This window comes from Bos indicus, chromosome 5, assembly GCF_029378745.1.
Source record: "Bos indicus isolate NIAB-ARS_2022 breed Sahiwal x Tharparkar chromosome 5, NIAB-ARS_B.indTharparkar_mat_pri_1.0, whole genome shotgun sequence".
Lineage (NCBI taxonomy): Eukaryota > Metazoa > Chordata > Mammalia > Artiodactyla > Bovidae > Bos > Bos indicus.
The window spans coordinates 74,025,259-74,049,491 of NC_091764.1; the positions used below are offsets into that span (position 1 = coordinate 74,025,259).

Here is a 24,233-nt window from a genome sequence, read left to right on the forward strand (position 1 = left end):
TCTAGGATGGACTGGTTGGATCTCCTTGCAGTCCAAGGGACTCTCAAGAGTCTTCTCCAACACCACAGTTCAAACGCATCAATTCTTCGGAGCTGAGCTTTCTTCACAGTCCAACTCTCACATCCATACATGACCACTGGAAAAACCATAGACTTGACTAGACGGACCTTTGTTGGCAAAGTAATGTCTCTGCTTTTGAATATGCTATCTAGGTTGGTCATAACTACTGCCTACTAAATATATTTGAAAGTATATATTCTAAATACATAGAGGGTCTATATTTTAGACCCTGTTTCACCTATATTAGCAGCTTATATTTAATGAATGTTTCTTATGTGTCTGGCAAAAGTCTAAGCACTTTGAATATATTAACTCATTTAATTCTCACAACTCTAAAAGCTAGGTATTTCCACTGTTCTCCTTTTACAGATACAGAAACTGACATTTTAAAAGGTTAAGAATCTTATCAAAAACCACTCAGCAAACAGCTGACATATGCAGACTCTAATCCAAATCCAAGCCAATTCTATAGCTGGGGTTGCCAGTCACTACTCCTCATAGCATTTCCGGCAGGTTTCTCAACACAATACATATATGTCTGTACTGCACTGAATCTAGAATATTCCCTAAATATGATGCTTTCCCAAGTCACAGCCAGACTGCAACAGTAAGGATCAGGGTCTTTCCCAATGCTGTCTCCCCTCGATCATGAATATTCATTATACTGAAAAACTAAGCAACTCAAGTAATACCTTCCTCCGTGAAGCCATCCTTAGAGGAGGATGGGAGAAAGCAGGAGTCAGCTGCAACTCCTCTGCTGTTATAACTGAAAAGCAGCCAACAGGTAACATGTAAACAAAAGAGTGCATCTGTGTTCCAGGAAAATCTCCTTCACAGACACTGGAATATTATTCCTCTTTTGATTTTTTCTCAACCATTTAAAAATGTGAGAATATCACGAGCCTTACAAAGCAGGTAGTGGGCCCAATCTGTTGGCATCAGGTGTAGGAGAGAGAGATTACACTTTAGATCTAAATAAACCTGGGATAGAATCCTAACTCTGTGATTGGTTACTGTGTGACTTTGGACAAGACACTAAGCTTCAGTTTTGTCTACCATAAAACGGACATAACAGCACTGACCGTGAGGCTGAAAGGAAATAAAACAACAACAGCAGCACCTCACACAATGTCTAATACAGCAGACCTTCAGGGAGTGAGTGCACTCACCCTTTCCAGTTGTAAACAAATTCTCCTCTCCTGGATTCTCACAGCATTTAACCTGCACAACTAAGGTCTACAGATATTTAAATTCAAAGCCTTGTATTTAACATATCTAGATACGAGTTCCATCTCTCCTATTAGGTTAAAAGCTTCATCATAATGAGTGGGGTCAGTTTTGCACAATGCAGAATTACATATGGTACCCAATAAATATAAAGTGTTAACACTTTTTAAATAAATGAAGATTAAGAGGGATGGTCACATGTATGTGCACAGCAGTCAATTGTTTTGTTTGGCTAGAGTAGAGAGCCATCAGGAAGGATAGTATGAAATGAAGCAAATGTTATCTTGGGTTGATTTCAAGTAGGGGAAGAGTGTTGGGAAAAGAAGTGAGAACTGGTGGAGTATTGTTAGTAATGACAGGAATCAACATTTACATGCTTATGCTTTAGGTATGTGGTTTTGCAAATACAAGAGTTAAGGATGATGTCTTTCTCCTTTAAATCACATGGAGTAACAGAGGTGAAACATTGTCTCTGGTCTTCTGGTGTACAATGTGAAATATGTCTAATGTCTTAATTTTTAATTTGAATGCACTATCATAGTGATCAGGCCCCATCAAACAGGAAAAATGTATAACCTAAGGACCAAGCAAGACTCAACCCTTTTATCAGTCAGTCTACTCTCCCACATCAATCCCAGAACTCCAACAGTCCCCTGCCTAGGAGTGACTTCCATGTATGTTTTAGGTCCAGCCATGCCTGTTCTCCCAAGCTTTCACTGAAGAAACAGCCTGACCCTGAAAGACAGACCTTGGTTCAAATCCTAACCATACCTCTTACCAGATATGGATGAGTCACTTTAAGCATTTCTAGCCTGTTTTTTATCTGCAAACTGGCTTATTTACTTAGAAAGTTGTGAGGATTCCATGAGAACAAGTGAAACTATTGACCTGGGGCCCAGCTTCCCAGCTGATCAGTCCAGGTCTTCTGGGTAAACATCCCCTCTTAGCATCCCACTAACACAACAAACTATCGAAGAACTGAATCTGTCACTTCTTTTTCAGATTTCGGCTGATGAGTTAACCACCTTTCCAGTCCAAGACTTACTTGGAATCTCTCCCTCATACTTTGTGACGTTCTGTTCTGTGTACTGAGTATCCCTATATCCAAATACTTAGATATTGATGATTTTAACTATTATTCCTCAGCAGTGAACAACTGTTCAAATAGGGGAATAACAGAATCACAGCTTATAATATTAGCAATACATGGAATGTACTAGAAAGGGGGACAACTAGGAGGCTTTAGTAACATATTGGAGAAGATAGGTGGGCCTAGACAAATGTAGTAGGGCAAAGGAAATGGAATCAAGAGATGCTGTGTGATGGAATTACAAGAACTTGGAGACCAACCAGTTACAGAGAAGTAGGCAGAACAGGTGATTTTTAAAGATTTATAGTTGCAGACTCATTATTCATGACCTATTAACCCACTCACCTTTATCAATACTTTAAAGAAAAATTTTTTCACTCTTTACAAGTCACACTGCTTAGGGTAAATGAGTCAAGTTTTGTTATCATTCCTTAAACATATTCTCTGTTCTTAACGAATTATTCTGCATATTGTTTGAAAAGATTACTTACTGACATTTAAACATTTATAACACTCTGTCTTCAACACGGTGGGGAGAGGAGATAAAAATAAGATTTTGCTTTTGTAGGACCAAACTTAGAAACTGAGAAAGGCACATAAGCTAATAATTACATCAAGGTTATCTGTGCTACAAATAAAGCTAAGCATAAAGTACTATAAGAAAGGCCCCAAATATAATCATCTTCATTTTCCTAGGGTAATAAAAGTCTAAGTAATCTTAAGGAGAGAAAGGTATTTTGTCTGTATCTTCCAGTTTACTTTTCAACTTCATTCTAATTTTTTCAGTTTGGTTATCTTGAGTCCCATTTTGATACTAATCTGCTGTTGTGTTACAAATCACAGGCTACAAATCCTATCTTAAAAATTTCCCAATTCCCATGTTACATCTGTGCTCAGAATGGATCACTGATAGAAACAGATGAATATTAATTTTATTTAAACCATCATAAAAAAGAATCACTTAGTTTTTTAGATAGAGCATCTTTATCAATGCCCATGTCACCAGTCATTTTCCTAATGCTGTAGATAAACGGACATTAATTCTCTAGCTTTGTAATAGAGGAAAAAATATTTTTATATTAAGGATTTTATAAATTCTATCATTTTTTTCCCTTGGGATTTTTCAGATAGGCTCAGATTTCAAACTCGACCTGCTTTTGTAAAATAAGTTTACAAAAAGCTCTCCATTGAGAATAACCGAGCAGAGGGTTGTCACTCTTCTCAGCTCTTGTACCAAAGCAGTGACTTCTGCCCAGATGTTTGTGACCAAAGGAAAAGGAACTAGTAATGCAGAAAGATAAGGACAGAACACTGGATTTAAGATGATCCAGAGTCAATTAAAATAATTTTTAAGAATTGACAATTCTCAATAGAGAATTGACAGGCCATGAAGAAAACCCAGAGAAATAAAACGGATGAATAAACATGTGCAAAGACGAAACAACACCAGTTTACTAGGCAAAAAGTCAAATTCATTCTAGATTCTCAATTTACCTACATGCTTATGGCAAAAGTTAGATACAAATAATGTATTTTCTCTCTTACAATAAATATAAATTATACCCAAAGCCATAAGATGTCAGACAATCTGTAGGATAGTTAGAAATTGGGAGGAAAAACCTATACATGAAGTTTCCATGCAGCCTCCAATGTTTATGGTCAGTTCAATTTCAGCAGTTCATTTTTCATCTGGTTGGTTGTAGCTTAGTAGATGGCTGGGACCCCAAGGAAACTCACAAAAACATATTTAATGATTATATGATAATGACTACACTGATAAAAGTCCAATCACCAACTGAAGTATTAATTTTAAGGGTATTTCTGATTCCAAGAAAGGAGTCCAGGGCCACATCTATTCCAAATGCGGTCTCAACAATATGATCACCAACCCCACGTGGTACGGACCCAGCCCCTCACACCCACAAACTCATCTTTTACCTGGTTCCTTGAAAGTAGAGATTCTGTATTTTACTGTGCATAACAACCACTCTGGGGACATATCTTTAACAAATCATGATACTGATACTACTCCAGTAGGCAGTTTGGGTACCACACTGAGAAATACTGCTTTTAGAGGCTTTGGCTGGGCAAAATGGAAGAGAATGACGGTGGTGGTAGGTGCTTATGGAAAATATCCTGAAGCATCTAAACCTCTAGAAGGACAGACCTTAGGGAGGGAGTGGGCTATGAGAAGAAGGTAATAGTGGCCATAAATGTAGGTGACCTGAAAGGAGACAATTACTTTATATGGAATCCACAGATAAGAGAATAAGCACCAATTTTTTTTTTTTTTAAATGCAAACCTACTGAAATACAAGCCTAACAATGGGCCCTTGCTCTAGAGTGGGTATAACTGAGGGACCAGGACCCAAAGTGAGAGTGTTCTGTAGCCACATGAAGGGGAGATGGAGGGCAGGAGGGGACTGGGCGCAATTCTGAGCTCTTGCAAACAGATGATAAATAAAAATAAAACAGGAAATACAATATACTTTACCTTCATGCTTAGACTAAAAGTCAATTTCAGGATCTGGTACTAGTACTAAGGGAGGTACAGGCTTGGACAACAAGAATATTGCAAAATGTGTGTTAGATGCTCAGTCGTGTCTGATTTTTTGTGACCCCATGGGCTGCAGCCTGCCAGGCTCCCCTGTCCATGGAGTTCTCCAGGCAAGAATACTGGAGTGGGTTGCCATTCCCTTTCCAGGGGAATCTTCCAGATCCAGCGATTGAACCCTGGTCTCCCACATTGCGCAAACTTGCCACCAAATCATTTGTCTTCAAAATACACACATACATCCCTGTTTCAAATTAGTAAGAGAGAAAAGCCAGCCTGACCTCTCCCCTGAGGCTGAGTTCTGCCATCTCAAAACAATACATATTTAAACAGAAAAATAAATATTTCAGAACAAAGTCATTCAAACCAATAGTCTATTAGGCTAAAAATGACAAACCCTGTAATAGTCTTAATGTCTCCAACCTCTTAAGAGCTCTTTCTTCCAGATCTCCTTAAAGCAGTACTGAGAACCTCAAACATCTGTGAATCACATCTTCTACTGCCAACAAGAGACCACAAGAGATACTCCAGGTCAGCTACCTGCTTCCTTGGAAATGAAAGGGTCTTACACACAATTAATGGTTGACTGTCTATTCTATCCAATGTAATTGGTGATTTATACAGTGCATGGATAATTATTCTTTTACTCAACCAAACTTTTCACTCCAATTTAAATTAATTTAGTCTTTATTGTGTCTTCACGGACAATTAAGTTTTGTGTCTTCTCTATGTTAAACTGAAATATCCTTAAAATTATCCACAACTCGCATTCAGAATAAGACATTAGCAAGATTCTGTTGTGTGTGCTGAATAATACAATATTTAATCATTCTTCATAGATTTTTAAACTGGATGTTCTATTATAGTCTACCTCTTTAAAATAAGTAATTTGTATGATGTGTAATACAATAATAGACAAAATTTTCCCCCATACCCTTTACAGGACAAAACTGCATTTTGCCTGGCAACCACAGGTAACATGATGGTTTATATTTCCTCTAGTCATTTATTGAGTAAAGCCCTTAAATAGATCAGGGACTGAGTCATATACTACTTTACAGTAGCTTCCTCACCGAACAATAAGCACACTGTAATTGATGTTTAAAAAATACATGCTAAACCAAATTGACCAGGTAGTTGAATATCTGCTTCTGAAGTTGTCTGTAGAAAAAGATAGAGACCTTTCTCTCAATAGCTTAGGAACTCTGAAGGAAGTTCACTACAACGTAATCACTCATAAATATTTACTACAGGAGGAGTTATTCACATATATATACATATCCATGCTATGTACTGTGGCAAATGAAAAGAAAAATGAGTCTCTGCTCGCAACAATTCTCACCCAGGATAACCCAAGAATCTTTCTTTTAATAGTTCTTCTTTCTTCTAGCTTAACCTCAACCTAGTGAATTTTCCAAGCAACTACCAGTGAACTTTCTAAAATAAAACCTAAATCAGGTATTGCTAATTAATTCTCTTCTTAAAATCCTAGATTTCTCAATGCCTACAGCTCAAGTCCCAATACTTCTGCATGGAAGTCATGCTCCCTGCATATTTCATCTATTTGGCTTCAATTCTTGCCATCAAATATTTACCGAGTACTTACCATGGATTATTAGATACTTCGTTCTAGGTGCTGGGGAACAGTGATTAAAAATACAGGGTTCCTGCCCTTACAGAGTCTACCTTCTAGTAGAGAGACGGATAATGAACAAGAAACAGAAGGAGTGGTGCGGACAGAAACTAAGCAACAAAGTGGGCAGGGGAAAATCAGGCTGGAGGGGTACAGAACCCTCTAAACTACTGATCAGATTTTATCTTTCAATATTTTCCCCCAAAATATATTCTAAAAAGCTTTTGGTATTTATTTCCAGGGTATTTTGGGTAATCCATCTTTTGTTTTTAAAGTTGATTTTTATTTTTATGAAATTATACATGTACATGATACTGAACCCAATGGATACAGAAGAATTTATGACAGAAAACGGCAGTCTCCCCTCTGGTCCTTCCCTTCCAGTCCTCTTGGGAATGACCCTCTGTTAACGGTTTCTTAAAAGGCAGAGGCTCCAAGGCTGGAGGCTACCTAGAGTATGTGCTCAGTTGCTCGGTTGTGTCCAACTCTTAGTGATCCCATGGACAGCAGCCCATCCAGCTTTTCTGTCCATGGGATTCTCCAGGCAAGAATACTGGAGTGGGTACCTTCTCCAGGGGATCTTCCCAACCCAGGGATCAAACCCAGGTCTCCTGAATTGCAGGCTACCTTAGGGTTACTGACTCCTCTCACCTCTCCAGACTCAGATGTCACATCAATCTGCAGATCTGTGCACATAGAGAGTAGGACTTGGCCTCCCCAAGAGGCCACTGAACAGGTCAGGTGTGGTAACCGTTTGAACAGAAAACTTTGACCAAAAAGCGGGATGAGCAGGAGGTGAGAGGAAACCAGTAGATGAACACATGTCCCCATACTCAGGAGGACTGGCAAGTGGAACAGTAATCTATACAATGTCTCTTAAGACTTCTACTGAAGCCAAGGCATCAGCAATGTCTTTTACAAAGCTTTGTCCAACCTCTCTCCTTTGTTCTCTCTCCCCTTTCCATGTCCTGCTTTCCTGAGATTGTATTCCCCAATAAAGTACTGTCTCAGACTCCGTTTTTAGGGCACATGGGCTAAGGAAATCATCTGAGACTTATCTTGTGTTTTCCATCTTTGCATCTTGAAGCTTGCATTTTGGGAAATATCTTTACTTTCTTTCCTTCGATGGCCTGTTTTCTTTTGACTATCACATTCTTAATCTCTTAAACTCTTTCACATTCTCAAATTGTTCCCTTCTCATTGTACCCAGTACTGGTTTTAGGCACGCCTTCTCTTCTTTAACCTTACTACGTTAGTTAGAATGCTTCTTTAAATTCTCCTCTGCCCCCTGGATTATGTTTCCGTTAGGGTAAGTACTTCTTTTTGTTTCTTCTCTTCCCTTTCATGCTGAAAGTGCACTGGTGACCCAGGTATAAACCTGGTTAGCTGGTGTGGGTTTCCTCTGCTCTCCTGTAAGAAAATCTGTTCTCTTACTGGGTCTCTTCCTAGAATTAAAATTCTAATGGGGAACTCAGTACGAGATAAGGAAAAACATGTCAATGGTTTTCAGGGTTCGTTTCAGTGTATGCAACGACCTCCTCCTAGGCCCCAAATATCAGATTAAAGAAGGGGTGCCAATATTTAATACAAAAAGTAAATTTCACCAAACATTTTTGATCAATTTATTTGGAGTTAAACAACCTGGGGGTTTTGGTTTTTCCTTTTTTTTTTTTTTTAATGCTGGAGAAAAGAGGCAGCAATAGTAAACACTGGCTACTTCCACTGGGAAGGGGTTGGAAAGGTTACAGCGAGGCCAAGCAGTTGAATCAACCCTTGTAGAATGCACACGAAATCCCTGTTGTCCGTCCCTTCTTCACTCCTGCTCTGAACCCAGAGCCTCTTGGGGTTCCTGCTAAGCAAACCAGCTTCCACACCACTCACAGCCTCCTGGTAATAACTGGCAGGCTTTAGCTTCTCCTCCATTCATCCATCAACTGGTTCCTTATTGCTTTCTTTTAAAGAAATCTGTTTAACTTTTGTTTATAACAATTCTTTACCCTTTTCTGTTAGTGTTCGCTGTTCTTGGTTTATTTCTTTTTGCACTTCTATACTGTTATTTCAGTGGAGTCTTATAAGAGATGTAAGGCAAGTAGTGCATTCTAAAGGAGATCAGCCCTGGGTGTTCTTTGGAAGGACTGATGCTAAAGCTGAAACTCCAGTACTTTGGCCACCTCATGTGAAGAGTTGACTCATTGGAAAAGACTCTGATGCTGGGAGGGATTGGGGGCAGGAGGAGAAGGGGACGACAGAGGATGAGATGGCTGGATGGCATCACTAACTCCACGGACATGAGTTTGAGTAAACTCCAGGAGTTGGTGATGGACAGGGAGGCCTGGCATGCTGCGATTCATGGGGTTGCGAAGAGTCGGACATGACTGAGCGACTGGACTGAAGGCAAGTAGAGTATCTATCATTCTGAACCAGAGGTCATAATTTATTTTCTGGAAAGGATTTCAACCATAAGTAAATTACAGAATTCCAGGTTACTTTTTCATTTTGAGAAAGGACATTGGTTTAATGGACTTCTCTGTTTTTTTAATCATTTAACAACACTAAGATTTATTAAAGGCACATGAGAGAAGTTAAAGGAAGAGGAGAAGTGTTTAGCACAATTTTAAAAACAGCCCTTTTACTTACTTTTAGTAAGTAGCCCTTTACTACTTTTACAATTAGCCCTTTTACTAATTGCTTTTAGGCAATTAGATACATTTAGATTACATTTAGATACATTAGATATATTAGATTTAGGAAGTAAAAAAAATAACAAACTCAAAGAGCAGAAATAGATGTGTACTTTACTTCTAGTCATAGACCAAGTGCCGTGTACAAGTACCTCTAACACTATGTGCTAAACGTTATTCTAAGTCCTGAAAAACAAGACTTTCAAGGGTCTAATCACTCTCAAAATATAAACAAAAGAAAAAACAAGTATTTATCAATTAAAATGTGTAACTCTTCATCCTCCTCCTTCTTCATAAATGTAATGGTGGCCAATATCAGAATGCAGTTTAAAGGAAGGAAAACAATTCCCATTATTCTATTGATCTCTAACACACAAATCAATAAGGCACACTACAGAATCCGATCCCTCGGGAATGGCAATGAAATATAAACTAGTGGCTGCAATATTTATTCCTTCCTCAAAATGAGGCAAATAAATCTAGAAAAGAAATTAAAAGTCCTATGTTGGGAGAAGTCATGAAAAAAAATCTATCATGGAGAAACTGTCATTACTAACCAGGAAAACCTAGTCCTATCTCAAAGTAAGGGAGGATATTCAACTTCAGAAAGGTGGCATGCAGAAAACCAAGAGCGGAGATCTAAAATCAGTTCCTAAGAGCACTAAACTGTGGTGTTGGAGAAGACTCTTGAGAGTCTCTTGGACTGCAAGGAGATCAAACCAGTCCATCCTAAAGGAAATCAGTCCTGAATATTCACTGGAAGGACTGATGCTGAAGCTAAACTCCAATACTTTGGACACCTGATGTGAAGAACTGAGCCACTGGAAAAGACCCTGATGCTGGGAAAGATTGAAGGCAGGAGGAGAAGGGGATGACAGAGGATGAGATGGTTGGATGGCATCACTGACTTGACGGACATGAGTTTGAGCAAGCTCCAGGAGTTGGCAATGGACAGGGAAGCCAGGTGTGCTGCAGTCCATGGGGTTGCAAAGACTGGGATATGATTGAGCGACTGAACTGACTAATAGACTTTAATGATTGCTTGGTAACAAAAACACTCCCAGATTTCATTCCACGTTTCCTATTTCCAAGTCAAGACAAATGCTCAAAAAGCAAACAAAACCAGAAAATCTTCAAGCATTTCAAAGGACACATTTGTTTCTTCTTACTTATAATCTTTCTTCCTTAGAACTTCATTATCAATATCACAACAACTAGACTATCCAGCTTCATTCAAGGCTAATTTTCCAGCAAAGAATGCCCAAGATATCTGAGTTCACCTTTTAACTCATTTTCATATTTTTCTCTCTAGGAACGAGGGGCATACAAACTTCACATTTTAGCCTCTACAAACTAAACATCTTTTATTAAAGGCCTGGAGGTTTCTAAGATGTTCTGAACTGGAGAACCTGATCCAGTTCTGCTGTACTAAGCTGTATGACCTTGGACAGCTCACTTCCTCTGGGGTTCTGTTTCCTGATTAGTAAAGTTCATTACAGCTCTTAGAATCTGATTCTGTGAGAAAGAGACCTTACCCAAGGTATAGAATATAGTGAAAAAGAAGAAACATTAGGTATACCATGTGAAACTGTTTTCTTCTGTAATAGTCAACAAAGTGCCATTAAAAGCTTACCTGTTTCCTTGTGGCTAAGAGCTGCTCAAAAGAGCCAGTGCTTTGATTTCTCTCTTACCCTGTACAAATGCTCCCATATGATATATTAAGCCATCAAACTGTAAGAGCTGAGATAAAATTTTAGGAAATGAAAGTTATGTATAGAATAGTTAAATTGATCAATTCTGTACTTAGCCCAGAGGAACCTAAGGCTCTAAGAAAATTAGCAGACATTTCTCAAGGTTCTGGCTATAGGTAAATTACAGAGATTTTTCTTATGTTAAATAAAAAGTTAAATAAATATTAAGACCTGTATCCTTCATATGATACTTAAGGTAATGGCTATCATTAAAAAAAAAAAAAAAGGATAGAAATAGCATAAACACTGGAATAAGCTAAATGTGGATTCAAACCCAGGCTTTGCCATGTACGGCTGTGTGACTGGGGACAAGTCTCTTAACTTCTCAATTCCTCAATACTTTTATTTGTAAAATGAAGATAGCTACCCAGTGGGGTATCTACAAGAATTAACTGAGAGCATGTATACAAAATTCTTTGCTTTTGGCTAAAAAAAAAGTAGTAGAAATAATAAATACCTTTTGTGAAGGAAGAAGAAAAAAGGGGGAAAGAATATACAGTCCACGATATAAACCTAAGAGTTGAGTTATAACTTTAAAGTTCTTCAAGTTCTTTTTCACACAATAGCAATATCACTACCAATGTTGGGGGGTGGTGGTGTTTGGTTCATATTCTTTTTACTAAAAGCTTTATATAAAATATAGGCTAAGTGAAATGAACCCAAAGAGAACACATATATTCCCAGTTTTTCCAAAATGTCTCTTGGTTCCTCAAGAGAGAAAATGATAAAAGCATATATTTGGCTGAACTTCTGTTCACAGTTACTGCACAAGTAAGCGACAGGCAACCATTCCAACTCAAGAAAGCTCCACCCAGAGTCACACCACTCACCTTCTCTAGCAGGTACATGTTTAGTTCAACAGCACCCCCGCCCCACTTCAATGTCTAGATAACCTGAAAACCATTTAAATAGCAATGGCTGAAAGCCTAAAGGCTGCCTACTACAGGATTTCTAAAGATTCATAGATCTCAGACCAGTGCTCATCATTTTCACTGACCACAGTGCCCAGTTTTCTCTACTGCTGAAGTAAGCAGATGGTATGCTGACTTTTCTCCCTTCCTCTTCTGCTAGGACTGCAATGACAGGGAATCCATAGGACAAAGGCATCTCTCTCCTTTTCCACAACAGACCACAAATCATGCTCAACTACAAAAACACAGAAACCCGATTCTTCCTGTGATCTTGTCCATGTATTCTTAAAAAACTATCTTCAACGGTGATTAGATCAGTCCTAGACTCTCTCTGAAATTATTCCACCACTGAGTCTCACTTAATACTCAAAAATTTGCTTCTAGATCTACTTAATGTCTTACCTAACACACACACACAATATGCCATAGCTTTTCTCCTTCCCTTTCTGCCAAACTCCTCAAACTAATTCTTTTCTCATCTGAACTTCTAAAGGTACTTTATGGACATCATATCCACATAATTTACCATATTCTATCTTGGTATTTTAATTATTCTTTTGCATCATATGCATTCTCCTCCAACACTGCTTGAAATTACTGTTCAGCTGATTTTTCATTCATAAATTAGGAATACATTAAATGAAATATCATGTAATTTTTTTTAAAATAAGTGTTCTCATTTCTGCTTTCAATTAGGATGGAGTAACGAGGACAAGATTTATCTTGCTACCTCAAACAACTAAAAACAGAAAAAGTACATGAAGCCTAGAGAAAGTTCTCAAGCTGTGGCACAAAAAGGGAAGCCAGGAAGTGGTCTCCATGAGTTGAGAAGATAGAGCTTCAAGTCCAGGGAAGTCAAGACAGCTAGAGGTCACAGGGGAGAGCACCACAGGAGACAGAACTGCACAGAGAACTCTGAAGACCCACAGAGGCTTCCCCTCAAGAACTCAGTTAAATGATAGCATATGTGAGAAACTACTGAAAGAATTGAAGGCAACAGTGCTAAGAGCTCACACAGTGTCAGAAAGAGCCTGTTCTCCAAAATGAGAACAGAAAATCTGATAATTTAAAAAGCATCACTTACAGTACTAAGAAGAGTCTTGTCTCAAAAGCAAGGCAGACTAATAAACACAGCTTTGGTCCTATCTAACAAAACTTAAAAATAAGTCCCGAAAGGATTAAACTATTTCTAAGAAAGTCCATTCTAAAGGAGATCAGTCCTGGGTGTTTTTTGGATGGACTGATGCTAAAGCTGAAACTCCAGTACTTTGGCCACCTCATGTGAAGAGTTGACTCATTGGAAAAGACCCTGATGCTGGGAGGGATTGGGGGCAGGAGGAGAAGGGGACGACAGAGGATGCGATGGCTGGATGGCGTCACCGACTCAATGGATTTGAGTTTGAGTGAACTCCGGGAGTTGGTGATGGACAGGGAGGCCTGGCGTGCTGTGATTCATGGGGTCGCAAAGAGTCAGACACGACTGAGCGACTGAACTGAACTGAACTGATCCCTTCCCTGCCCACCACCTGCATCCTCCCCCTCCACTCCCTCCCTAAACTTTTTAAAAGAATCTATTCCTGGTCATCTTGAGTGGAAGGAAAAGGGAGAAGGAGATAGCTTGCAGTCAATATACCACATTTGGTATACTTATTATGGGTTATCAGTTCCTAAAATTTCACTGTCACCTTTTCACATTCTTTGCCTTTCTACACTTATTGGAGTCATACTCTCTTTCCTTTCCTCTTTCCTGACCTCTCAAGCCACAGCTCCTATGCCACTTACCCACATTCTATCTTCTGGATATATGAAGCCTTCCACTGGAAGGTCTACAAGAGATTTGTGTGTTCCCCAAACAGCTGTTTGTGCCAAAAGTTCTCCTTTCTTCTTACCAAATAAAACATCCATTTCCAAAATGATATTATATTTTAAGCATTAACTGATTTAAGTAATAAACATGAGAATGTATGTGACTTTAACTCTTCTGTTTTGAACTTGTCATGAAATAACAAGTTAATATTCATTAATTCAATCAAGAAGTATTAAATTGAACTAGATATGATGACAAACACAGGCGATACAGTCTCAATCCTAAAAGAAACTACAGTTTGATGGAAAAAAACAGACAAATGTATTCACAATTAGAGTAATACATACTATGGACTAAGAGAACAATGCATACACAATGCCAAGGAAGTACAAAAAAGGGAAAACTCTATGAGATATGGCAAGTTTTCTGAAGCGGGTGACATCTAAGCTGAATCTTTAAGGCAAGAAATAAATTACGTGGGAGAAAGTAATAATATACGAAAAATAATATATTAATATGAAGAATTATATGAAAAGCAGGAAGGTACAAAATATGACCTATTTGGGGAATTTCAAGTGGTTCAGTAGAGTGGAGGGAGAAAGCAAGTGAGGAAAGGAAAAGAATCGTCAAGATTTCTAGGAGGAAAAATGAGAGAAGCAAACCTTAACAGGGATTGAAGATGACGTGTCAAAGCTACTAGAAACCATGTCCCGTCATCAAGTTAGATGGGAAAGCTTCCCCTCTACTAAATATCAGGGTGAACTGCATCCCTCCAAGTAAGGGGTTGGCAAGTTATGGCTTTCGTCCAAAGCTGGTCCACCATCTGCTTTGGATAATCTGAAAGCTAAGTGTAGTTTTTACATTTTCAAATAGTCAAAAAATTCAAAAGAAGAATATTTTGTGCCACATGGAAATAATATGAAACTAAAATTTCAGAAGTGTTTATAAATAAAGTTTAACAAGAACATAGCCACACCCATTCACTTACCAATCCTGGATGACCATTTTCATGTCACAACAGTAGAACTGAATAGCTGTAACAGAGCATGGCTTGAAAAGCCAAAAAAATTTACTATCTGTCTAGTCATTAATGGAAAAAGTTTATGGATTTCTGCTCTGAGTCTTTCAAAATCCCATCTCCTTCAATTAAATCTCAGCTTATCTGTTAAGAAGTTCTTATAAGAAACCTCATAATATTAGATAAAAGACTAATTATATTATTTGTGGATATAAGAGTATTATTTTTTAATTTTATGAAGTAATTACTGATTTCCATTTCCATATTTTCTTCTTAAATATTCCTTTACATATGAAATATAAAATTTGGATTGCAGAACTTTATCCTGCAATTCTAAATGAATTAAATATTTCTAGTTATATGATTCCAAGTTAAAAATTTTAAAACTGTATTTCCTTCTGTTAACAGCAGTCGAGCTGTACTTATTTCCTGGGTCATTAATTAAATAAATGTTATTCTAATATTCCGAAACTGATAGATAACCTTTGAAAAAATTCAAGAGGAATGATGGAAAAAATAATATATCAAAATATGATAATCTAAGATTATTTCTAAAGTATTTGACTTATGATAAGTATTATTAAATCAAAATAATTTCCCAGATTTAATTTCTTCTTTTGGGTGTGTTTTGCTTCTATTCTCAATAGAAATAGAACATTATGATTTACTGTTGCTATTGATTTAAAAGACTCTATAATTCCCAATTTTGGCTCTTCAACACTTTTTTGATACAATTTCAACATCTCAAGGAAGGTGATCAAATTTATTTTTGCTGATTTTTAATATGTCGTTTGTTGATCCAACTGGCATCTTCAAAACAGAATTCGTAAAAAAATAAGTTTAAAAAGTGAAAATTTCAGTGTTAGTAGCCTTTGAGGGATCTGGGCAAGACCTAGAAGTTAGAAGGCAGGTAGATTCTCACCAAGCAGCTGACAGTGTGCATTAAAATGGAGAAGAAAACAAATATTCTGCTTAAGAGGTGAGGGTAATAAGTCCTTATTTTTGAAATTGTGAACTGCTGACAACATTACATGGTCAAAAGACTTTGAAAACTGAGTAAACTCAACATGCTGTCAAAAAATAAAACCTATAACAAAGATATGCTGCTGCTAAGTCGCTTCAGTAGAGCCCGACTCTGTGCGACCCCATAGACGGCAGCCCACCAGGCTCCCCCGTCCCTGGGATTCTCCAGGCAAAAACACTGGAGTGGGTTGCCATCTCCTTCTCCAATGCATGAAAGGGAAAAGTGAAAGTGAAGTCGCTCAGTCATGCCCGACTCTTAACGATCCCACAGACTGCAACCTACCAGGGTCCTCAGTCTGTGGGATTTTCCAGGCAGGAACATAGCAAACATAACAAAGATATGCTGCTTAATAATACTCATAACTACTTAGTAATTAGATATAAATGATAAACCATTCATATAAATTGTCATAATTAGACTAGAACAATAAAGACTCTAGAAACTATATGGTTTCATATCTGTGAGGAGTAATTCAAGGAGGCGGGTAAGATGAGCATAGAAAACAGAAGACTGAAGGGAACATGTAGCAGTTACTTTCAAATACCTGGGTTTTATGAAAAAGAGAGATGAAACCCCTCTATGTGAGTCTGGATGATAGAACAATGTAGAAGGAGAAGACAAGAATGGAGATAGACTTGAGCTCACCATGAGGAAATGAGAAGAGAATAATGGAAACGGATTTGACCTTACCATGAGGGAAGTATTTCAACTCTGTAATGGCCAACAATGGAGCGATTTACCTATGAGGTTTGTGATATAATGGAAGAATATGCAGATCTGGAATTAAAGGCATCTCAAATCTGAAACCTATTCCTATCCATTCCTAGAACTACCAAATTGCTTGACCTCTTGAATCTCAGTTTAATGTACTGGAAAAAAATGGGAAAAACACCACCTACCTCAAAGAGATTGGCAAGTGACATATGATCTCAGTAATCAATTTTTATATGTAAATGTGCACACGTGCAGGTATGCTAAGTCTCTTCGGTCATGTCCAACTCTTCGTGACCCTATGGGCCATAGCCCACCAGGCTCCTCTGTCCATGGGATTTGTATATAAAACTGGTACAAAGTAGGTATGCAAAAACAAAAGGTTATTTCAATAACAGTAATTATTAGTGGCGGTCAAGAACAGGGAAGCTGAAGCCAAACTCTGGTGTAAATCCTGGAGCTGCCAACTTAACTTCTTTGTATTCCTGTTTGCTGATTTCTACAATATGGACGTAACAGTACTTATAAGGCTGCTGAAAGGAATTATACAAGGAACTGACCACGGTGCCTAATGCATAATATACATACGCTATAATGTTATTACGTGTGTCATCAGTCGCTTCAGTTGTGTCCGACTCTTTGTGACCCTATGGACTATAAAGCCCGCCAGACTCCTTTGTCCATGGGATTTTTTCAGGCAAGAATACTGGAGTGGGTTCAGCCATACCCTCTTCCAGGGGATCTTCCCGACCCAGGGATCGAACCTGCATCTCCTGCCTTGCAGGTGGATTCTTTACCACTGAGCCAATGGCAAAGCTCAACCTATTATTATGTGATATGAGAAAACTAAATTCATTTAGTGAATTCCTTGTTATTGCAAGTACTCTATCAAAGCCTTGAACATGTAAGAGATGGAAATTTCAGAAGTAAATAAGAGAGTTTCACCTAAATTCATTCATTTACACAGTCAACAAGTATTATATGAATATGTAATACTGACAAGGGGCATTAGAGCACAGTGGTTAAGAGTACAGATTGCTAAGCCAGTCTGCGGATATGAATCCCCACAGTATCTCTTAGCAGCTTATAAATTGGGGCAAATTACCTAATCATGGTATTCCTCAGTTTCTTCTTTTGTCCTATGAGGGATAATTAAAGGGCTGACGAGAGGATTCAATTATCTTATGTAGGGACTTCCTTGGTAGTCCAGTGGCTAAAACTCCACACTCCCAAAGCAGGTAGCCTGGGTTCAATCCCTGGACAGGGAACTAGATCCCATCCACATGCCTCAACTGAGTTCCCAGGCCACAACTAAAGATTCTGCATGCCACGACAAAGATCAAAGGTCTCACATGTTGCAACTAAGACCCAGTGCATCCAAATAAATAAATATTTTAAAAATGAGTTAATGTAGGTAAAGTACTTAGCACAGTACTTGACAGTAATACATCATATATAAAGATTAGCTGATTAGTTATTCTTTTTTTTTTTTGACTACATGCCAAGCACAGTTCTAGACACAACTGACTTCTGACAGGGTCCCTGCTTCAAAGACCTTACATTCTTTGGAGAGGTGGGATAGCACTGATGATAAACAAGCAAATAATAAGTAACAACAAACAAAAATATCAGTGATCAGAGAAAACAGGTTAAGGGGATAGGGAGAGATTGGGGAATTTGAGTTAAGAAAGTCAAAGGAGAGCTCTTGAGAAACCTCGAAGATGAGCATTTCTATGACTAAAGAGAAAAACAGAAGGAAAAGTTCTGAGCAGGAGGATGCAAGGCATGTTAAAAGGAATAGCAAAGATGTCAGTGTCAAAGGGCAGCAGGAGATAAGGCTGGAGAGACACAGCCAGGTTCCCGATCACTCAAAGGCCTTAAGAAATCAGAGTGAGGACACTGGGTTTTCTGAAGGGAAACAAGGTTTAAAGTGCAGGAGTGACAAAATCCAACGTGTACTTCAAATGGCTCACTCTGCCAATGACCTCTAACGAATTATTTGGCTCCAAGGCTTTCTGAATTTAATCATTCTACTACTAACGGTGGTTTAGTTGCTAAGTCGTGTCCAACTTGTGCAACCCCATGGACTGTAGCCTGCCAGGCTCCTCTGTCCATGAGATTCTCCAGGCAAGAATACTGGAGTGGATTGCCATTTCCTTCTCCAGGGGATCTTCCTGACCCAGGAATCGAACCCGGGGCTCCTGCATTGCAGGCAGATTCTTTACCAACTGAGCTGCTGCTGCTGCTAAGTCACTTCAGTCGTGTCCGACTCTATGCGACCCCATAGACGGCAGCCCACCAGGCTCCCTCGTCCCTGGGATTCTCCAGGCAAGAATACTGGAGTGAGCTGCCATTTCCTTCTCCAATGCATGAAAGTGAAAAGGGAAAGTGAAGTCGCTCAGTCGTGTCCGACTCTTAGCGACCCCATGGACTGCAGCCTACCAGGCTCTTCTGTCCATGGATTTTCCAGGCAAGAGTACTGGAGTGGGGTGCCACTGCCTTCTAGGAGGGACATTTTGCGTATTTGGGAAATGGAAACAATACATCATGACAGCAGACTGAAGCATTTCTGACTGCTTGAAAGTCAAGCATCCAAATCCAATAATGAAATGGATACATTTAAAACTACAAAGCATTTCCTGCAGGAGAGCATTCCATTTGTGTTTGTTAGATTTCACATATGAAGTACTGTTTAGAAATGTTTGAGAAAGATTTGACAGCGGTTTTGGAATGTTGGGGAAAAAAAAAAGACTGAGAAGTTATGATTCCAGAAGGGAATGCTTGAGATATCAACAACATAAGATTCCAGAGAGCAACTATACACCAGAAGGAGGGCCAGGGGGCTATATCATCACCACGACAACACACAGAGATGACCAAGAAACAAACCAAGGTAAGAATGACATGAAGAGAAATTAAAATGTGAGCACTCCATGAACCAAAAGTCTGAAGAGAAATAAGACTGTTTCCATATGGCAGGCAACCTTTTAGAAGTGAGTCTGAAGGTTTTCAGGGAGAGATCAGAACAATGGAAGAACAAAACCAGGACTTTGAGCTGCCACTGACCAGGATGAGGAGAGGCATCTCCTTTTCAACAGGGAGGTGTCCTCCACAGCAAGACAAACTTGAACAGCGGACTGTCAAACACTAAGCCTTCCTAGTCTCAGCTGCAAAACTAAGCAGAAAGGATAAAGGGAAAAAATTTAGAGAAAGGGTCAAAAAAAGGTGTGTGTTTTGGGGTATGGGAAGTGACCGAGAAGAAAAACCATTCGATAAGTCAAAATTGCTCAGATTTATGGGATTCTGGGTATCTTTTCAGGGAAGCTGACTAATTCTTAGAATAGCAGTGTTTTTCAAGAGCCAGCCTTGGCCATGGCAAGGAAATGGTTATAAGTGAAGATATGTAGCAACGTAGAAGAATTCTGAAAGAAACCAAAGCTCTGGAAAAAGTGAGGTTTTTTTTGGGTTCATTGTAAAGGAACATAAATTAGTCTCAAACCCGCAATCTCCACCTACCCCCCAACTTCCCAGAGTCCTATGCAGCCCACAGCAAGTGGAAGTGTGCCAAGACCAACAGTGTGGACTGAAGCTCTGTGGATGAAGCGTGTGATGGGCTCTCGGGGACCTGGCGGGCAACCCAATGGCAATCACTGAAAGCGGTGCCACAAAATGGAGACTAAATAATCACTGAGGACAGTCAAAACGCACAGAAAATGGGACACGCTTAGCAAGATCAGAGGACAGATTCCCTACTCCAACTCATTAAAAAAAAAAAAAAAAATCCAAAACTAAACAAAAAAAAATCCAGATAAGATAGTAGAAAATGAAACAAAGCAAAATATATCTGCCCCCTCACCTGCCTTTAACTAAAGTATAACACCCTCCCTCTTCTCTCCTCCCAGCCACCCTGGAACAGAAAAGGGAACTAGCCACAGCTCAGGTGAAGACTTAGGCCATCTAGCCACTCAGAGGGGAGATGGCAGACAATGGAAGTGGTGATTCATTACAAAAGAATACACTCCTAGCGGCCTGCAGCCTCATGGGCTCTCTGCACTATTTAAAGGAACAGCAACCCCCTTTCCAACCTCCCTTATTCTTAACACCTTCCCTCCTCTTGGTCCTGATGGAAAACAGATTTTGAAGAAAATGCCAGCAAAGCACTGAGCTGTCCAAGAAAGGGAGGGCTTTGTGTTCCACAGAAACTGGCAGTCTTACTCTAGAGAGGAGAACAAAAATTTTCTTTCATGTTCACACTGTAAGATCTTCCTCTCTGTCTAGTATACTTTCCCTTTCAATAGCAAATAGTATAACCTTTTCTTATTAATTGGAGTTGAGGTCATTTACAACTTTGCCTAATTTGACACATATTACAAGGATGATTTCTCTTCTCCTTCCTTTTATTCCACACTGTTATTTTCACAAACGAGAGGAGATGCAATATTTTGGTTCATAGGCTCTGAAAGAAGAGAGTATCTCAGTGAAATACTCCTACAACATATACAGGAATGACAAGGAAACCTAAAGTTATTTTTTTAAAAATCACATGAGCATGTGTGTCTACTATAGTAGAATTCCATAATTAAATGGCCATCTGCTTTTTTCTTTTTAAAGCAAAACTTTGATAACTTATTGCAAATAACTGAGAATTATAAACCAAAAGCAGGCCTTATAAAACCAGAGCATATATAATAACAATGAATGCACACCATGCAGCTACTGATACAGATCTAACATGTGATGAAAATGTCATCCACTGAAAGCCCTTCACCTTCTTCCACCAAGCGAGGGATGGAAATGGGATACAGATCAAAGATTTGTTAAGTCAAAGAACCTAGGTGACAAAATGGTGAAAACATACCCAAATGCCTTTCCTAATATACTTGCTGAGATATTAAATACCACCATGAACTGTTTGATAACTTGAACCGTAAACAATGCAGACATTTTCTACTCAGAAAGCTTTATGTGACAGATCATTATCAAACACTGGGATCCTATGTCTGGCTCAAAAACCAAAAACTAGCCCTTCACCCTCCCCCCAAAACCCCCATGGAACAAATAAAGATTTGGCCTGTTTGGCTACTTGTTTCATTTTTTTCCTAAATTATTAACAACTATGTATGTTACATTAACATAGAAAGTGTATACAAAAAACAAACACATTGGAATACCGAAACTTCCTAAGTGTGACATTCTGTATTTTCCATTTGTATATATTTAGAGTGGGAAAAACTGAGCTCCTGCTTTCCCTTCAGCATTCACATACACTGAGAAAATCATTAATGAGTTTCACTCATCTATTAGAATTCTTAACCACCCCCAAACTCCTTCTTTCCAGTTTCTACTTATCTCCTCTGCTTCATTCCTAAAATTATAGTTTTCTTAAATACTGATTATTAAGACCAAGTTATTAAGTGTGCAAACGCTTATGCATTCTAACTTGGGCTTGCACGTGCTTACTCAGCTCCTCTAGAAACGAAGGGGACAGGCTCCAAGAGGTCACGGAAAACCTCTGATTATAAGAAGTCCTAGTTTAGGTAACTCTTTCACTGACTTAAAAATATATATAACAAGTCATATTTACATAAAAAAGTATATATATAATGAAAAGTCAAGTAGTTGAAAAGGCTCCAGTAATAGCTGAGAAAGAAGAGAGCTGGTACCCTCTAATATGGTCAGTTAATGAAAACTGAATGAGGGCTCCAAGGTTAAGAAGTATCATCTACCAAGCAACAAAGGGAAGCCAGAAACAGGTTCTCTCTTTCTCTCTTTTTTTTTTAAGTATAGCATATTTCAAAAGAGTTAATCAGGCTCATGATGAAGGGATAAGAACTGCAACAGAAAATATTTCAAGGGTTTCTCCCCTTTCCAGAAGAGGGAGGGGTCTCTTAATAATCTCCAAACTTAAATCCGTTGAAAAATTATTTTGCAGAGACATATTCTTTGAAACTTCCCTTTCCTCCAGGTCATGTTGGGAAAACCTCCCTAAAGCTTTACCTCCTTCCAAACAGCACTGCAGGGCATTATATAACATTTAACGGAACAGGGCTCCAGCTCCTAAAATCATGCCTCTATCCAGATAGCCAGCTGACTCTCTCGCCCTCCGGTGGTGACTTAGAGAGGAAGACAGACGAGAGCATACAAAAAAGGGGGGCAACCTCCTTAAAAGGAAAGCACTGTCCAGTGATGAAATTTCCCTACAGAGCATAAAACCTGGAGTGAAATGCATCCTAAGTCTGAGACCAAAGGATATGAAGTTCTACAAGGCAACAATGCAAATGATTCTAATTGATTAATCACGGCCGCATCATTTCCTCTCAACCCATGTATAAAGAAAAACGGGTAAAAGGATCATACGGAAGGAGGCCAAAAGGAAAAAGAGCACCGCCAGGGAAAATCGGGGAAGAGTATTCACCTTTCTGTTTGTCAGGAATGACTTGCTAAAATGCAGATATTGCTTGGCACAAGTAAAGACAGGCAGAGAGAGGGAGGGAGGGAGGGAAGGAGGGAGGTCTTCCATTTCCTACTCCCTCTCCTTCAGATGTCTTTTAATGCCCCCGTGACTGTCACTTATACATTCAGACCTGCTCTCCTGCCAGGGAGGGCTCTAACCTGCCTGTGCTGCACCTGGATGCTTCTACAGTTCTCATGGAAAACAAACCATGCAGTAACAAAGACATGAAAGTCAAACGTATTTTTTTCAAGCCTTCATTTTTAATAAGCCCTTTAGACCAAAGGCAGCAAAACTGCAATTCCATCGCCTCTTTGGAGACACCTAAGTGAATCTGAAATCGGATTTCCCTACAACACAGATTCTTCTGCTATTCTTAAAAGGAAGTCAATCCCGCTCCCCTCTTTTTGGCCGTCTACAAGAATCTCTTCCTACCTCTGCAGTCTCTCTCTCCCTCCCTCTTCTCAGAACCAAGACAAAGAGGTAGACAAATCCCCACAGGGTCTTTCCTGAGCCACAGCTGCACAGTACAGGAAACAGGAATCTGCTATGGAGCTAAGGGAGGGGGAGAATAAAGGATACGCATACAACACACACACACACACACACACACACACTCTCTCTCTCTCTCTCTCTCTCTCACGGACCCACAACAGGCACAGACTAGCTTTCCAGCTGATAACAATAATTTTGACCCTTTCTAAAAAGACAATAATAATTAAAACTCTGGTGACTCTGCCCCACCCGCATAGTTCTTTTTAGATCTCGGAAACGAGAAAAGAAACGAACGGAGCAAACACAGATCTTACCTGAGTTACCATTTTCTTTTTCTCCATAAACCAAAGGGAATGGATGATGAACACTCAGAGCAGTTGCGCTGGGGGGGACACCTTCCACGGCTTTCTTTCCACCCCCCTCCCCCCCCCAGTCTAGCTTGTTAAGGGCGGGTGATTGTTCTCCCTTTATCTCGTTTTCCTTCCTTTTTCTTTCTAGTGTTTCTTCCTTTCTTTTCTCTTCCTCTCTGGCAGTCTCTCCCCCTCCTTCCTTCTCCAGCTCCCTCCCATATCTCAGGCAGATGGCTGAAGGAAGCCCCACCCCTGAATGCCTAAGGTAATTAATCAGAGTAGAGCCCCACCTCTTCCTCCTCCCCCCACCCGCTCCTGGCTGGCTGACATCTCCCAACTCCAGAAACAGGCCTGCTAGAGAATGGCAGTTCGGTGTGTGCTTTGCGCGCGCGCGTGCGCGTGTGCGTGTGTGTGTGTGTGCGTGTGTGTCTGTGTGTGTGAGGAGAGGAGGGAAGGAGGGGGAGAGAGGC

The 24,233-nt window shown here is 39.4% G+C and overlaps 1 protein-coding gene across 24 annotated transcripts in view; it reads right to left on the reverse strand.

The window, feature by feature from the left end:
• Window positions 1-24,233, reverse strand: part of RBFOX2 (RNA binding fox-1 homolog 2) — a 293,466-nt gene that overhangs the window by 75,450 nt on the left and 193,783 nt on the right. Inside the window, exon 1 of one of the 24 annotated variants that reach the window (XM_070789695.1) lies at window positions 23,728-24,007. The exons of the other annotated variants lie outside the window; for them this stretch is intronic. Coding sequence (XP_070645796.1) covers window positions 23,728-23,754 — 27 coding nt within the window. The 5' untranslated portion in view covers window positions 23,755-24,007. Of the gene's footprint in view, window positions 1-23,727; window positions 24,008-24,233 lie in introns of those variants that run through there. 24 annotated transcript variants of the gene reach the window in all.